General features: G+C 42.5%; 3 protein-coding genes across 7 annotated transcripts; all 3 read right to left on the bottom strand.

Annotated features, from left to right (window-relative positions):
* Positions 1 to 1,378: 1,378 nt before the first annotated feature.
* heatr6 (HEAT repeat containing 6) lies at positions 1,379 to 8,642 on the bottom strand. Its single transcript, XM_077741381.1, has 19 exons — positions 8,328 to 8,642; positions 7,809 to 7,916; positions 7,535 to 7,675; positions 7,358 to 7,473; positions 6,509 to 6,623; positions 6,335 to 6,436; positions 6,017 to 6,163; positions 5,738 to 5,952; positions 5,321 to 5,501; positions 5,043 to 5,249; positions 4,871 to 4,970; positions 3,735 to 4,192; positions 3,464 to 3,550; positions 3,208 to 3,342; positions 3,016 to 3,138; positions 2,765 to 2,889; positions 2,597 to 2,693; positions 2,313 to 2,517; positions 1,379 to 2,231 (listed from the first exon to the last, which is right to left on the bottom strand). Exons 1-19 carry the CDS (start codon positions 8,622 to 8,624, stop codon positions 1,675 to 1,677), a joined length of 3,516 nt encoding a protein of 1,171 aa, XP_077597507.1. The 5' UTR covers positions 8,625 to 8,642; the 3' UTR covers positions 1,379 to 1,674.
* A 399-nt stretch (positions 8,643 to 9,041) lies between these two features.
* On the bottom strand, positions 9,042 to 10,976 carry LOC144212640 (dynein light chain 2, cytoplasmic-like). Its single transcript, XM_077740678.1, has 3 exons — positions 10,681 to 10,976; positions 10,078 to 10,214; positions 9,042 to 9,618 (listed from the first exon to the last, which is right to left on the bottom strand). Exons 2-3 carry the CDS (start codon positions 10,207 to 10,209, stop codon positions 9,481 to 9,483), a joined length of 270 nt encoding a protein of 89 aa, XP_077596804.1. The 5' UTR covers positions 10,210 to 10,214; positions 10,681 to 10,976; the 3' UTR covers positions 9,042 to 9,480.
* A 443-nt stretch (positions 10,977 to 11,419) lies between these two features.
* LOC144212931 (serine/arginine-rich splicing factor 1-like) lies at positions 11,420 to 14,379 on the bottom strand. 5 transcript variants are annotated; one of them, XR_013329842.1, is made up of 6 exons: positions 13,878 to 14,374; positions 13,132 to 13,292; positions 12,880 to 13,052; positions 12,537 to 12,807; positions 12,190 to 12,283; positions 11,420 to 11,907 (listed from the first exon to the last, which is right to left on the bottom strand). XR_013329842.1 is itself a non-coding variant. In XM_077741126.1 (5 exons), exons 2-5 carry the CDS (start codon positions 14,069 to 14,071, stop codon positions 12,616 to 12,618), a joined length of 720 nt encoding a protein of 239 aa, XP_077597252.1. In that variant the 5' UTR covers positions 14,072 to 14,076; positions 14,225 to 14,379; the 3' UTR covers positions 11,421 to 12,615. The 5 variants fall into 5 exon arrangements, 2 of the variants coding, with proteins under 2 accessions (XP_077597252.1, XP_077597253.1); XR_013329841.1 differs by having other exon boundaries at positions 11,420 to 12,283; XR_013329840.1 differs by having other exon boundaries at positions 11,421 to 11,907; positions 12,190 to 12,807.
* Positions 14,380 to 16,704: the final 2,325 nt, after the last annotated feature.

The following is a 16,704-nucleotide window of genomic DNA, read 5'->3' as shown; positions in this document are numbered from 1 at the left end:
GTGAACCCTTTATACAGCAGACCCTAAAAAAAAGGGAATAATTGAATAGTTAGCTCTTCACTTCACAGGTTGCAAATGGTCAAAAACAATTTAATGCTATTAGAGAAATAAATACAGTAAAAAATATATATTTAATTAAAATAAAAATACCCAGCCTTCATAGGAAACTTGTATTACAGTCAAGCACACCAGTGAATGCCTACTTTAAGCTTTGACTTGTTGGTAACACCCAACCAAAGGCAGGCATATGCGCAAAAGCTAGTATACCTTTCATGAATGTGTTGCTTGTGCTATTACTGTATGACAGAACTCACCTTCCCCTGCTGATTCACTGGCTGGTTATAGAGCCGCGTGCTCACCACGTCGAAAGGCGTCATCGCCAGCACCACTACCACGCTGCTGATCATGCCGCCAATTAGGGCCACCAACCAGCTGTCTTTTGGAAAGAGCTAGAGGGAAGAGTACACAAATCAGGGGAAAATCCATCAAAAAACATCCATGAACTATTTAGGCACGGAATGTCAAGTTTGTTTTCGGTGCAGTAAATAAGGTTTACTTCACACTGTGTACTGCAAAGGAACGAAATGCAAAACAGTTTATATATGGGAGCTAGTTTAGATAATAGTTATGTCCCATTACACTTTGACTTCTGACCCAATTATAGTCATGTTTTGCCAATGCGATGACCAAAAATAAATAAATCTAAGCAATAAATGAGAAATCATATTTTTATATTTAAGTAACGAACACATTGTTGGATCTGAATTTGGGACCAAATTGGCAGCTGTCCAATACTACAAAAATAGATACTAATAGTATAGTATCAGATCGGGACATCACCAAATGACAATTACAAACAGGGTGTCTTTTTTATTTAAAGTAGGGATTCCCCTTCAAAAATGCTTAATTTGAATTTAATTCCAAAAAATATATATATATTTTTATTTATTTATTTATTTTTATTTTTTTACCCCCCTGTATACAGTACACCATATAGAATATGGGTAGAGAGAGTGAAATTCATGTTATAACAAAAAAAAACCTGTAAAATATGTTGTTTCAATGTAATATTTGTATTTTTAAAAAAAAAAAAAATCCGCGAAGCTCTGAGCTCGCGATAGCTGAACCGCGAAGTAGCGGGGGAACACTGTAACTCGTGGGCGTCCATCTTGGTGTGTTGGCCGTATAAATGCGCATGCGTAAAATGCACTTCCTCCTCTGTTATTTATTTATCTTTTTATGTTTGTTCATGTATTTATTTCAAGAAAAGGTCTGTTAACTAGCTTTAAGGTTGCATACTGACGTTATGTTGACTGGAGCAGTGTTTCCCAACCATGTTTAACATTTTTTTGCATTGAAAAAAATCTTAATGAAAGGATCACCATCTGAAAATCTTTTAATTGAAAGCATTGTGAAAAATTCTTCCAAAATCAAAATTTTCACACAGGTTTAAATTTGATTTTGGTGACATGTTCTGAGCTTTTAATTAAATTTCAAAGTGCCAACATAGACGAGCTATTTATTCAATGTGTTGAAATGATGGGCAACATAAAATCCTCAAAAGGGCTTTGAATTAAAAATAATAATAATAATAATGCTGATGCTTCATGGAATGGCAATAAAAAGCTTCCATTAAGGCACAAAAGCGTGTCAGCTGTACCTGTCACAAGTTTGTTAGTGTTCCTTACAGTCTTTGACCAAATCCTCCAGGACGTGAATCAGCCTCGCTTTCCCACTCTCTTCCTCATCCGTCTCGGACTCCATCATCTTGAGTTGTTCAACCGTCTCTTTTAGACTCTGAATTCTCTGCTGTGGGTTAAAAGCATCTCCCCCCGCCGCATCCTTCTCCTCCCCCTGCCACTCCTCGGCCCGCAGGTACTTGAGCAGATGCCCCCTGACACCGCCGGCCTCTTCTGCGGCCAACGAGGCGGAGATCGCCGGCAGATCCGGCGGCCGGCTAAGCCGCAGCAAGTGCAGTAGGGCTCGTGAGAGCGTGAGGCGCAGGCTGGCGCTGTAGCGGTACTCCAGGAAGTCTTGGGTGTCCTCGCTGCAATGGAGCGCAGCAGCCAGCGAGCGCCACACCCCTGCGAAGCGTTCTGTGTCGCCGTAGCAACGGCGGTGGGCGGGCACGGCCAGGGCGGCCGCGGACTTGATGCGAACCTTAAAGTTCTTACACGTCTCCACCACGTTGCAGAGTGCGGAGAAGGCTTCGCCAGACCAGGTGGCGGATTCTAAAGAGAAACAAGTCTCTCAGCCAATTGCAGGAGTAAAAGGCGCTTAAAATCGACTCGCTTTGGGGGGTGCGCACTTACCGAGTGGCAGGTCTGGATTCCGGAACGCGTTTCCAAGGGCGTAGCAAGCATTCCAGCGCACCTTCATGGTGGCAACTGACTGGACTGTCTTGACCAATGCCCTCACTGCATCTTCGAGAGGCTGCCGGAACACGGCACAGCTTAGCTGACCCCCACGCAGAAAGTGCAGCAGGTTTCCGAGGGCTCGCACTGCATTGCATTTAACCTGGATGATTTAAAAAAAGTACATACATGACTAAATAAGTAACAATACATGTTGTTGGTAGAACACCAAAATACAAGACCTTGTCTTTGTCGGCGGCAGCCCGTGTCGCCGCTTGCAACATTTTCAGCAGCAACATGTCCGACATCTCCTCCTGGAAGTCCACTTCCGCACAATTCCTAAAGAACATGAAACAAAAACATCACTCGCATAAACTCACGAGCTTAATGTAAATATTATGGATTCTTACATGTTGACAAGGAGGGTGTCGGTCAGATTACCGAGGGACCAAGTGGCTTTGGCGCGGATGTTTGAAGATCGGTCGCCCAGTGTGGCAAGGATAACGTTGGCGGTGTCGGCCACAAACATCAAGTCCTAAATTTGAGATAAATGTCTTTTAAGAATTCCAATTAGGAAATAAGGCAATTCAGTTGGGACTGTGATTTTTGAAATTCTCGATTGGATTTAGGTCTGGACATTGACATTATATGATCCTTATACCTCTCTGAGACAAGGGAAGAGCACGTAGACCCCCAGAGCCCTGACAGCGGCCATCTTGACAAGGTCGCTGTCGCTGTAGGTGAGGCCCAGCAGGACTGTGATGCACATCAGCTGTGTCTTCTCCTGCGGGCGGCACAACTGTTTACGTACAACCCACTGTCAATGGGTCACGGTGGGAAAAAAAATACTCACAGGCAGCTGAGCGAAAGCCTGTGGCAAGATGGAGCCCAGCGTGTCACAGGCGGTGGTCTGCAGTGTGGGGTGCTGGTGCTTCTGCAGTGCTCCGTTGAGTGGCCCACTCAGGACCTCAGTCCAGAATTGCACTACCTTTGATGTGGTGTCATCAAAATAGAAAAAAAGTGACTTTTCCATTTTCACTACTTTAGCACCCCCTAGCTCAAATGGATTAAAAAGCGAATGGTAGCCAAATAGTTTAAGACCAACATGCCTGCTTCACAGGGACCCGCATGACCTCAGGAACTTTGCTTTCCGCCTGGTACTGCTGAATAATTCCGGTTCCGAGTTCCTCCAGCAGCTGTCCAAAGGATACATAATTCTTAATTAATTTTGTAATGTTGAGGGAAAAACTCGAAATTTCATGCATATTGAGTAAATATTAAAAAAAGGGAAATAAGTGATTATCCATTTATTTTCTATTTCTCTTTCTATCAACACAATAGCCAACCGCACATGCATAAAACAAAGATAAGAAGTGGTACCTTTGCACCATGGAGCTGTATGGATGGGTCGCTTTCGGCCAGGCAGCGAGCACTGAGGTGCCCGATGTCGCACAGGCAGGATTGCGTCAGCGAGATGTAACCTCGCACTAGGAGGGAAATCACCTGCAGGGCCTCCAGTCGCACAGGTGACGGCTCCAAACCTAAGCCGCCGCCCCCCTCGCTGTCTGACGGCTCGTCTCGAGGCTGAGTCACGAGCGAGGAGCAGAGAGTCAGCAGCCAGGGTGGGCCGCCCTCCGCCTCCTTGGGCGTGCGGGGAGTCTGTGGCGAGCTCCTTTCGCCTCGTTGTCGCCAGTTGAGGGTGCGAGAGCCCTGCGGCGTGAGAGAGCCATCTGCACTGCTCTCTGGCTGCTGCAGAAGGAGCTGGACCTCTGGAAGTGGTGCCTGGGTTGTCACTAGGGCGCCATAGAGTGTCAGAGCTGAGACTCGTACATTAGCATCTGAGGACGTGTAGGAAAAAAAGTATTTCATTCAATTTAGATCCATGTGTAAGCAATAGAAAACATTTTTAAGACCAGTATGTCCTTCCATGGACTGTAGAAGTAGCTACAGTTAAAACAGCCACTGTCAATGACTCTTGTCACCATGGCAACAACCCATTATTACCTCATTATTCTGATTTTTAAAAAAAAGAAAAAAAGCAATGCTGTGGAATATTGTGCTTTTATAATTGACTAGAAACCATGGTAATGTTCATGTGCTGATGTATTATTTTCTTATTAAACATGATTAGTCAATCATTTTTTCTGTGGATCATCTTTGTATGCAAATAACCTATATAAATTGGTAAAATCCATAATTGTCAACTTGAACGTTTTTTTGGTCAAATCGATCTCATTTTACCAATTTTAGCTCCAATCTGGATCGTAGCAGACTAAAACGTAATTGTCAACTGCTAATATTGTGATGCTTTAAGCATGATATGCACACACCTGCCTTTTCAATATATAATAATATAGCGCATCAGCAAGCAATGTAATTAGATAGTCAAGCTGGGGAGCAATTGGCTGAGGTTGACAGGTATGAAAATGTAGATTAAAAGGTGTATTTGTTTATTTTTAAATTTATACGATAGAGAATATAGTCAAGTCTGCTCAATTGTGCGGAATGTATGGTACCTCTGTGGCGCACGTAAGGTCGTATTTGCTTCCATAGTGAGCTGAGCAAGCCTGGCCTGAGGCGGTGGTATGGCGCATTGGACACCAGGTGGGCTAAACACTGATAAAACAGAGAAGTGTCTCTTTTACACTCTGTCACATCCACAAATGAAAAAGGTAAAAGATTTTAGACCTTTATCACATGAGTGAGGGTATGTGGGGACGTCTCAGCCACGAGAGCTAAACTGAGAGAGCGGTGAAGCTCTCGGACGGCGGTGGCCAAAGTGAAGGAAAATGGGGTGTAGGAGGTACGTGGCGATGCCGTATCCTCAGCCACGGCCAGGAACTGACGGGCGCCATCCAGCATGCCCGAGAGCGCCTGGAGCGCGCACGCACGGACCTAAATGGCAAGTGATTTGTTTTCAACGTGACAATGTGTCAGTTGAGGAGAATGTGGTTGTATTGGCCTACCTTGGGTGAGGGGTCTTTCAATATAATGGTGAGCAAAGTGAGGGGCGGGGCTATTCCATTTCCGACAGGAGTCTCCGGAATGAAGGAAGACCAGTAGCCGTATAAAGTTCGCCTCTCCACCCACTTAACCACAGCTAGCAGGCAATGCAGCGCCCCTTGGCGAACACGAGCGTGACTAAGCCTAAGAAGGGAGAAAAGCAAAATGAGAGATTTGAATAAATGAAAAAGATATAAATAAAAAAAAATCCAAGATGCACAGACTACCCAACATCTAATCAGAATCTCTTAGAGATGACATTTCAAATCAAAAGTTTTGCTGTCATTGGAATTTGAGATTATTTTAGTTTCAGTTAGAACAAGAAAGAAAAAAAAAGATAATTGTGATTGATGTAGTCATGCTAGGGCGCATTTCAGTACCTTAGCTTGTTCTGTGCACTGCCTTCTGGGTCCGAAAAGTCTGAATCAGAAGTGTTCCGCTTCCATGAGGGGTACAGCGAAACCGCAGAAGGCTTGGCTGCACTTTCTGTTTTTTGAGGTGTCAGCACCACCGTCTCACAGTCAGCGTCGTCGTCTCGGCCACCATCGTCCGTGCCCGCCTTCTTCACTTTCCCTCTGGACTTTCTCTTCTTGTTCTGCGAAAGTCAAAACTGTGAGTCCTCTTGTCCCAGAATCCCTGTTGAAGGTTTCCAGACTCACTGCTGAAGGTCTCTGTGGTTCCACTGGTCTTGGAGGTTCATCATCGGGTTTGCATACCAATGGGCTCTCATAGTGCAGAAGAGGAGCTGGATAAAGGACAACGGGCCAATCGGTGCTGACGCCCGGAATTCCCTGGAACATGAGCCTCTGAGAGAAGAATTGGCTGAATTAATAAAATAAAGCTGACAAGGAACCACCCAGTTACATCTTTCTGCTAAAGTTGAGAAGCATGTATCTATGCAAATAGTTCTCAGTTAGTGGCGATACTAGTATCAATGCAAAGCTAGTTTTAAGTGTCGTCTAAGTTCAATAGGTCACCTTCAGGACAGCCAGGACAGACCCGACCACCTCGCCACCACCAAATTTCCATTTCCCACCTAACAGGCAAGAATGAAGCCCTTTCAGTGCTGTCTGGATCACCTGCAGATAAAGTACATGCATACTAAAATGGTGTTGATGACAGGCCATTAACCTTCAAAAAAACATCCGTACAATGCAGTAAAAGAGTTCATCACTGTTGTCCGGTCGTGTTGCTTGCAGTGTTTGCAGGAAGACAGAGAAACAAATTTTCTTGTGCTTTTCGTCCAACAGTGGCTGACCGGAAATCCTGGAGGGATATAAAGAACAACTTATTGTTTACCTATTATGACACAATTACGCATTTCAGGTTACAAAAAAAAGTTTACTGTTCCAATATACAAAAACAAGATCCAAGTCGAAAAAATCCCCCCAAAAGTTCTTTTATTTTGAAATTATCACAGTAGCATTGCGCCATGCTTGACGATCTCCCCACACTCTGGTGGTCTCCCATCGGCTGTCTAGCCCAGACATGGGCAAACTACGGCCCGCGGGCCACATCCGGCCCGCTAGGCCTTTTAATCCGGCCCGCCGACGTTGTCCAAATTAAGGTTTTACCCCAAGATGGCGCAAAGTAGCTCTGTCCACTCTTATTTGTTTTTCGTATTTTACAGCCCCTCTATCTTTTTTTAAATTACATTTTAATATTTCTTAATACATTCCTTTTTACTTTACTTTGTACTTTATACTTTTTACTTTAATGATGAGTGATGAGTATCTTAATACTTTAGTCCTTTTTTTCTGTTTATGTTTCATATGTACTGTTAACGGATGCACTTTTTTATATGTTATCGTATCTTGTGCTGACCCGGCCACTCTGTCAAATTTTTAAAGTCAATGTGTCCCCCGGGCCCAAAAGTTTGCCCACCCCTGGTCTAGCCAAAACAACTCTCCGTGTTTTTTTTGTATTTTTTTTAGTGTGATTGAAGAAACTTTGTTCTTTATTTAACTTTGACTAGTACTCTCCAATCGGTCGGTGCCCACCTGATGCAGATGTTGGCCATACAGGTAAGTGCCACGTGGCGCAAGTCCATATCTGGCTGTGAGGGGGCGCTGTAGAGGAAGATGACTCCGCCCTCTCCAAGCAGCTTGTCAAGGTGCTAAACAGGTAAGTGAATTTTGGAGTTGATGAAGCAATGGAGGATTCATGAGGCACGGCACCTGTTGGCATTGTGGGCCGTTGCCATAGACGACGGTGGCGAGCGCCTGCAGGACGCCAAGGTGCGTCCACGTGTTGCACAAGTCCAGCGCCGCTGACAAATACTTCAGCAGGACATGCAGTGTCTGCTCATCCATTATTACCTTGAATTGAATATTGATATTGAATATTATGAGGTATAAAACGCTATGGCTGCCGTTGACTTCAAATACTCCATTTGAATGTTTATTTACACTGTCATGTTAATAGCACTATCGTATACATTAAGAAAATTACCTTAAACTGGTTAAGAAGATGGTGCACTAATGTGGACAGCTTGACCACTAAATGTTCTTGACTCATTGGCACAAGACGGCTAGCATTCACCAGCAGGATACAAACATCCTGAAAGGAAAAGTTATTTTTAGTTCACTTTTTATAAGCAATGGGTTGTTTCACTTATTTAGGACCCAGTTACATTTGAATGGATATTCTGACATATTTCTCTGTTACTCCAGAATTCCTTATCCAGTACCACATCTCTAAGTACCTTCACAAAGATCACAATTACATACTACTTCTTCCCGTAGCTTCAACCACTTTCTTCCATTACTTGATTGTACGATTCATGAGCTGTATTCCCCTATTGTTATCACAACTCTGGACGCCACCCTTCTTGTTGAAGATGGGATCTAGTGCACTTCACAATTCATTTGACATCTTCATCCCTTCTAGAATCGTATTAAACAACTCTTATAAATAATAATAAAATAAAAATCAAACGAAAGTTAAGAGTAATAAGTATCTACATCCCACCTCTGGTTGAATGTTGATGTTCGGATTGAGGTTCTGGTTGAAGTTCTCAGAGATGAGCTGGTCGAAGAGGAGGTTGAGCTCCTCCCGTAACTGGCCCGAGTCCGCCTGTAAATCTCGAAGTTTGGCGGCGCAGCGGTGAAAGAGGCGCTCGGCGTCCGTCTGCTGCCGGGCACCGCGCTGCCACATTTCGGCCCCCTGAGGCGTGAAGGGTGCGGCATCGGCAGACAGTGGAAACGAGCTGAAAATAGGTGTATAACGAGGAGCAGGCGACGCCGGTGAACCACCGGAGGTGGCCATGTTGGTTGTCAATGGAGAGATTCTTCTTCGCTGGTTTTAAATGTTTTGAGTTTTTGAAAATACTGCTTCCACAGGCGTGGAGAGGCGATGCTGCAACCAAACATATTTTGAATAACTGTTACTATATTATTTACTGAAATACACAATTGAGGAAATATATTATTATTTTTTTTACAAACTTTGGGATTATGTGAAAGGAAACGTTTGAAACGTAGGTAGATTTTAACTTCATCGGCCTTGTGGTTTGGGTGTAATCAAATAAGTACAAGTATATTTTAAAAATGTATTTAAACAATTGACAAGAACCAACCTATTTTTTCTCACTATACACTTCCAAATGTAGTTGGGCAAAGTCCTACTAATATATATCATGTAGTTTGCAGTTTAAACTATGTATAAAAGAAAAAAAATGCAACCTTCAGTAATCACAATACATGACAATATTTAATTCCAACAGTGCTGTGCAGGATGATTGCAATAAATGACAACCAATGACTGACCAATGGAACAAACAGCAGCAACAACAAGTTGAAACAAGTACCAAACTTGGAAGTGTGAAATTTAATTTAGCATGATGGACACGAGCAGGCACATAAAATTAAGACTTCACAACAAAAATGTGGTCGCTTACCATTCAGTGGCAAATGAAAATGATCTAAATGTAAATACAAGCTCCTTTCAGAGTACATCAAGCAAAAATTCTGACCAAAAACATGGTCAGCGGCACCATCTTCTTCATTTGTTAACAGAAAAAGTCTGAGTGAAAACTTCCCAAGGGAGTCCTATCTGCTAGGTGATTGACAGACAGTATGGTGTTGTTTTTTATGGGTGATCGTCAAAAAAACACTACGCGGATTCAGCCAGATTTGAAGAGTAGGATGGCCACCTGGCCGAGGTAGAAGTAGATGAAGTGCTTGGTCTCGTGCGTCACGTAGCTGCCAAAGTTGCGGCCCACAATGCAGTGCCATGTGGGGTTGTATTTCTTGTCAAACTCCTTCAGGAATTATAAACAAAATGATTAGATTTCACATCTTATAAAAGGTAATATTGAATAAATACATTTCCAAGTAGTATGGCAGTAATAATACGGGTGATCCTACTTCGCAGTTTTTCGATTATCGCAGCCTTGTCTGGTCTACATTATCCGCAAAATTTTAGGGATTTAAAATAATTATTTTTAAAACCCTACAATGTATTGAATCTGCCAAATTTGAGTGTCAAGGGATCACTATAATGGGTGATGCAGTGCTGAAAAGCATATAAACATAACTGCTGAGCTTTGTCAGTGGCCTTGAAAACACAGGTAGATTGCAAAAGTAGGGTCCTTGATAAAATACTTGTGCAGCCCTGTATCAAGAAAATCGTGAAAAATCAGGAGTAAACACTTCATGTTTTTCCCCATATGTGTGTTGTCTCTCATTTTTAACAAACGGAATTTGTGTTGTATACGCACTTTTTTGACATAGGCAGCAATGTCCTTCTCGATGTTATACTTTTCCATAGCCTGCATCGCGCAGTCCACAGCATCCTGCTGCATTTCTTCGGACATGTCCGCATTCTTGATTACAGCCTTCTTGTCAGACATCTTGACTGTAGACAAAAAAAATGTATTGGTAATGGGGTCCATGAAAAAGATAGGACAATGACTAGGTTTGTCAAAACATTCTCGATAAAACTGCCAAGATTCTAACCAACAACCCCAGTCAAACCTGCCACCCACTAGTCCACTATTTCTGCCTGGATCAATAAATAAGGGGAAAAAAATAACAGGACCAAATAATTCAATATAGTAAGATATTATTAACGAACTGCTAGACCAAGCTCATCAATTATATTAATTGGTAAAGGGCTCAAAGTAGTTTAATAGGCAGCGTTTTCTTTGATTGCACTGCACATGGAATATGAACAGTGACATTAAGCAACTAGCATCCTTCCGCAATCACAGGTGAGCCCTTGTGACATCTGACCACATCAAAAAAATATTTACACAAGGTGAAACTGAACGGATGATTTTGGCATCAATTCGTAGATAAGTCGGTAAACACAAGAAACGTACCTTTTGTAAATTGTGCAGAACAAACGTCACACGATATGGTGAAATGTATGCCTCTTCTTGAACGACAATGTGCTTTCTCTTTCTGCACCGCCCTTGTCTTCCTGCCTGCTTTCTGATTGGCTGCTATTCGCAGGCTTTTTCCGGGTATGACGGCCGCATCTTGTTTCCTCCCGCAATGCACCTCTCCAAATCCATAGCCAGTCCCCTCTCAGGATTGGCTAAATCTAAATGCTATCTCTCATTTGAATAATACGCGAGGTTAAACACGAGTATCGTGCTGTAAAATTTAATCTTGCAATCGTAGCAGTGCGCAATTTGAATGGTGGTATTACAAAGCCCCGGGGAATTAAAAAAAAGCCGCGTTGGGTAAACCAGGGCGCGCCTTGAATGGGATCCGCACCTACCATGACGTCATAAGAAGGCGACATTGTGACGTCTGTGAACATGTGCCAGATGGAAGATAATCATATAGTGCCAAAAATATAACGTCTTAAGTGTTGTTTTAACTCGTTAAAAACCCTCCTTGGAAATAAACAATGGTTGAAATGTGATTGATTAGATGCTTTAATATGAAAACACATCTGGAAGCTGCCCAAGGAAGCTGACAGATAATTTGGTATTATTTAATTTAATTATTTAAGTATTAATGGACAAAACATAACATCAGTCTGTAATTCTGATGTTTTTTTTGTTAGGCCAGCAGAGAAGGCCTTGCAACCCACCACTGAATTTAGATATAAATCCACAAGAGAAAATTCCAGTTTTCATTTTTTTTTATTAAAAGAGAATAAAGCTCTGATGACACTGCTGACTAAGAAAAAAACAGAAACCATTTTGTCAGGAAAAATCGGATCTAAGATTCAAACCACAACCCCTTCCTCCTTTGTCCCTCTCCCTCCATCACTTTTGAATCCCCCTGTGGTCATGTGAGCTCTTCCTTTTTGAGCAATTAAAAAAATTACAACTCTGCCACTAATTATAAATTTCCACTCAAAACATGGAAAATGAACACTAAATTGGATATTCAGAAGAGACCGCCAAATTAGCATGACCAACTACAATGCTTGAAAGGTTAGATGCGGGAGGCTCTCCTGGTGCAAACAACAAAACAAACAAACGGACAAAAACATTGTTCCAATGCTCCTGCTCCTTGTATCCATCCCGGTGCCTAAAAATCCTAAATCCTGATCCGGCTCCGGATGGGGTGACAATGAGCCCAGTCCAAACCTTCAGAATACCAGCAGAACCAAAGAGAAGGAGTTAGAATCACACCTTCGCAAAGAACTGAAAAATTGTCTACATTTTAAATGTCACTAAGGGATACGAGCAAAAATTTCAAAGAAACTTAACCGGGGAAAAAATGTGGAATCCACAACCTATGAACAAAATGGACGCAGAAGCATTTCTGGGTGGGGGCCAAGTATTGAGAAGCAATGGGACGCCATAAGTGTAAAAACATGTGAACAACCTCACAATTTAAATGTTTGTAAAGGCACAATCAACTCATACCATTGCGTGCCACATTTGTATCCTCCTCCTCCTCCTGTTTATCCTAATTTGAAATGTTTCCTTTTCTTCCAATCCTATCCTGTTGTTCTGATCTCTACAGAGAGACACACAAGAAAATCAGCAGAAATAACGCTTGAGAAGCCAAATTAAAAAAACTAAAAAAAAAAAAAACAGCAGTAGCGGCAGCATTAAAGATGCGGGGAAAGAGGAGGTGGGGGGAAATTGTGAGTAAAACTGGAGAAAGAAAATAAAAAAACAACAACAAAAAAACACCCAACTCACAGTGAAAGGGAAGAAAGGGTGTGGGGGCGACAAAAAGCACATACAGCCGGGCTAATGAGAAATACATCAATGCGATCCAACTCCGAGGTTTCTTTTTCTCTCTCAACGTGCTGCGCTCCCCTTCAAGTCAGGCCGGCGTCAGATCTAGGTGCGGGAGCGAGACCGGGAACGGGAACGAGACCGGGAACGCCGCGGGGAGTAGCGTGGTGAAGCCCGGCCGCGGCGAGCAGGGGAATAGCTGCGCGACCGGCTCTTGCTTCGACTGCGGCTTCGGGAGCGGTCGTAACTGGGGCTGCGGTGGCCGTCCATCCTCACGCGGATATATGCCGTCTCCCCCTGGGCACAGACACCAAAATTAAATTCCCAAATGAATTCAAATGTCCAAATTCTTCCCTGTGGCTTGCCTACCTCGTGGGAGCGGAACTTGCTGTTGTCCAACTTGTGAACAGCATAAGTCATGTCCTCCTTGCGCACAAACTCCACCACTCCGCTGCCATCGCGGTTCACGTCAGCGTAGCACACGTCGCCAGCCTCTCGCATGTGGTCCTTGAGGTCCTGCCAACTTCCGCTGGGCGGGAGACCTTCCAAAAAGCAAAAACGGGAGTTAAGAGGCTTTTGGGGACTTCACTGAACAGGATGACTATTCAAGACGTGGCCCACCTGACACGATAACCCTATACTCGGAGCGTCGAGACGGGGGACCGTACCGGCCCCTCGGGGGACCCGCCGCTCCACCTCGACCACTCCGGGGGAATTCCACTCGTAGTCGGTAGCCGTCATAGTCGTAGCCATCACGCCCATAGACTGCATCATCAGCATCCCTTTGAGGAGAAACAAAAAGGTAATGTAATTATCCACATTGTTTTGATGAGTAGTTCACATATACTTTTAGGACAACCATTAAAAGACGAATATTTTATTAACTGAGACAACTAGTACTGTAATGAGGCTCAGATTTAAAAAATAAACTTGTGGTTCAACAGTTTTCGTTTCATTCATAAACCCAATTTGCATTGATTTTACCGTAATCATTTGAAAAAATACGCCTCTAAAATGTCAGTAAACGAATAGTGTTTCTTGTTTGAAGCCCACTTCAAACAATTTATTTTTAAAAATATCAAAAAGAACTCCCATCTTTAAGATGTACATTCCAAAAAAGAACTTAACACATTTTGACACATTCGAAAACATAATTGTAGTTGTATATAAACCAAATGAGTACTGATTGATAACTAAACATTTAAAACACTCCCACTTAATGTTTCTTCAATGTACGAGCATGATGGAGCTGAAATTTAGGCAGAGAGGGTCTCCAATGAAAAGTTTACGACCTGTAAATGTGCAATTTATGACCATAAAATGTGTTACTCGGTGTTAACGCTACCACAAGCGTGTTTCGCGCTCACCTCGGGTCCTCGAACTGCACGAAGGCAAACGGTGGTCCGCCTCGACGGTTTTTGAGATCGATGTCCCGAATGGATCCGTACTTGTAGAAAAGGTCTTCGACATCCTTGGAGCGAATGTCGGGTGGCAGGTTTCCAACATAGATGCGACAGTCGTTGCTTCCCGCGGGTCCTCGGATAATGCCTCCGCTTGACATGCTAGCTAGCACACAATGGACGTGGTAGCGTGCGAGTGAATGTGCTGGCTAGTTAGCTAGCTACCCAGGCTAGCTGGCGTGAACGCTGGGTCCCTTCTTAAGCAAAAAATAAAATAAACAAGCACGGGTTTGGTTCAAGAAGCGCTGCCTTACCGTGGGGAATAACGTGGGGATATTATTGTACTACTTGGTCGCGGCGGAATCTAAATCCGTCGAGGTATCAACGTGGGGGAAAAGATCGCGCTAATTCCCACAAGGTGCTGCCTCTCCACTTTCCGCCAATAGCAAATTCTTCTTCGTTGGACTATTTGAAGGTAGTTCAGCGCACATTGCCACCTATAGGAGAACCATGCAAATTTATCCAGACGCGCTGGCCTCAGAACCCCCAGCAATAGAAACGGCATATATCAACTGGAAATTCGCTGAATTGGGTGCAAAGTGAAAATTAATCCCTCACTTGGGTAAAACACAACAAAATATTTGTTATTTTAAAGGTCCAAGTAAAACGTATACATCAACATTTACTAAACGTTCAAGGATTGGTTGCGCTTCTAGATTTTTTTTTACAGAGGTAGCCAGCTGACACACATAAATATTAGCTAAAGGGACCACCAAAATGAAAAAATCACTTCAGGAAAACCTCCTCCCATTATGTTTTTATACATATTCCCATTATGCTTCAATAGAAATACGTACCATACACCGTGAAAAAAGACGCTACTATGTGGACATCAGAAGCACGTGCACCCATATGCAATAAAAAAAACTAAATGTATGAACAAATAACAAACTTGGTTACTTGGTGGGAGACTGCATCAAGAATATTAAAAATAACTTACCACTGCAAATTTTCACTCATATTTTGATATTCACACTAAAACATCCAAGCGACCTCTATCAGGTGCTGCTAACCACATTAGTCACTTTTCTATCTCATTTCATTTTTATTGCATATAATTGTTCTGCCTATTTATGCGTGCACTTAAAGTGAACCTTTAAATCTAATTCATCAATTTAATGTATTATTTTCCCATATTTAGCATATCCTGAATTTAAGCACGTTTTGGCCAAAATTTTAATTTTGCCTTAGTTGGTTGATAAACCAATAACATGATTAATTATAGGATACTTGGCCTTTTTTTTTTGCACATCTGTCCATCCTTTTTTTAGATTCAGCATATACTTAGGAGTCTAAGTGGCAACCAATTACTCTCACTCACAAATTTGGGTAATTTGCTGTCATTAACTAACCTAATTTAAAAAGAAAAAATCTTTGGACGAAACAAATCAATACAAAAATCAGGTGTACCTTCAAATTCATCATTCTGTTTTGTAATTTAATCCCTTATCATGTGAAATATTAGAATGTACACATCATAGTATAGCAGTTTAAGACATGATGGTTTCTGATGTGCAGTGCATCCTTCAGATCCCACTCCAGCTAAAATTACTTCATCCATGAAAAAGAGGTATCCATGGTTACATCAGGAGCCATGTTAAAGGATGCCTGCCTGAGTGTGTCTTTACTAAAGCAGTCATTCCTCTCCCCGCTCCGATTCATCATTTCAATACAGCACTCACCCACCTTAAGGATTTTTTTCAACCTGATATGATTTGCTTTTGTTTATGAGATCTGCAGTGTGCCAATGATAATGAAAGACTGATTATTAAAAGATCTTTGAAATATCCATGAAGATCCCATTTCCAGTGTGACTTATTGGGTGCTTCAATATTTCAGGCGAATTGAAGCTGCAGGTTGAAATATTTTGCAGAGCATCCCAGTGCGACATATTTGCCGTCTTCAGAACAACCTGTTTCCTTGACAACGCGGTTTTATCATTCAAGCCCATTGATACCTTGTCTCAATGCCGGAATCAAATGGGGCTTACATTTATGTTGCTGCAGGGTTCCGCAACGGAGCTCAGAATGGAGTGAATGTGTTGAATAAATTGGCATGGATGGAGAAAACAATCACATTTCAATGAAGCAGAAAGAGATGGAAAGATAATTAGAATTCCTATTCCATCCGTAACAAGTGATTTATTTTAAATGTACAATATATATATATGCAAATAATCAACCCTAACCCTTAAAAAACACATTGTGGTTTAATCGTGAGAAGAGCAATATATTTACCTTACCGCAAAATATTAACTTTATAATTTACGGTTTTCCTATACGTGCTTTGCGATGAATGATCAGTCCAAGGTGTACGTACCGCGTTTCTCACCTGAGGGTAACTGAGAGAGGGTGCAGGTTTGATTCCTGGCCATTCTGAACAGAAAATGTGCTAGAATACAGACAGAAGGCTCACTTTATATGGTTCATTTGTAATAATAAAAAGAAGCTGATGTCATTGCTAATCCCACCACAATATTACCTAAAGTTTTTCTTGAAATATTGTTGCTGGTGGCCCGGCAGGTGAGTGATTAGCACGTTGGCCTCACAGTTCTGGGGTCCTGGGTTCGAATCCAGGTCAGTCCTCCTGTGTGGAGTTGGCATCCTTTCCCTGGCCCTGTGTGGGTTTTCTCTGGATACTCAGTTTCCTCTCACATACCAAAAACATGCAGGGTAGGCTGGTTGGACACTGTAAATTGCCCCTAGCTATGATTGGATGTTTGTTTCCTCGTGAT

This window comes from Stigmatopora nigra, chromosome 19 (assembly GCF_051989575.1).
Source record: "Stigmatopora nigra isolate UIUO_SnigA chromosome 19, RoL_Snig_1.1, whole genome shotgun sequence".
Classification (NCBI taxonomy): Eukaryota; Metazoa; Chordata; class Actinopteri; order Syngnathiformes; family Syngnathidae; genus Stigmatopora; species Stigmatopora nigra.
Note: the sequence above shows the minus strand (reverse complement) of the source record. Positions and strands in the feature narration are given on the sequence as shown.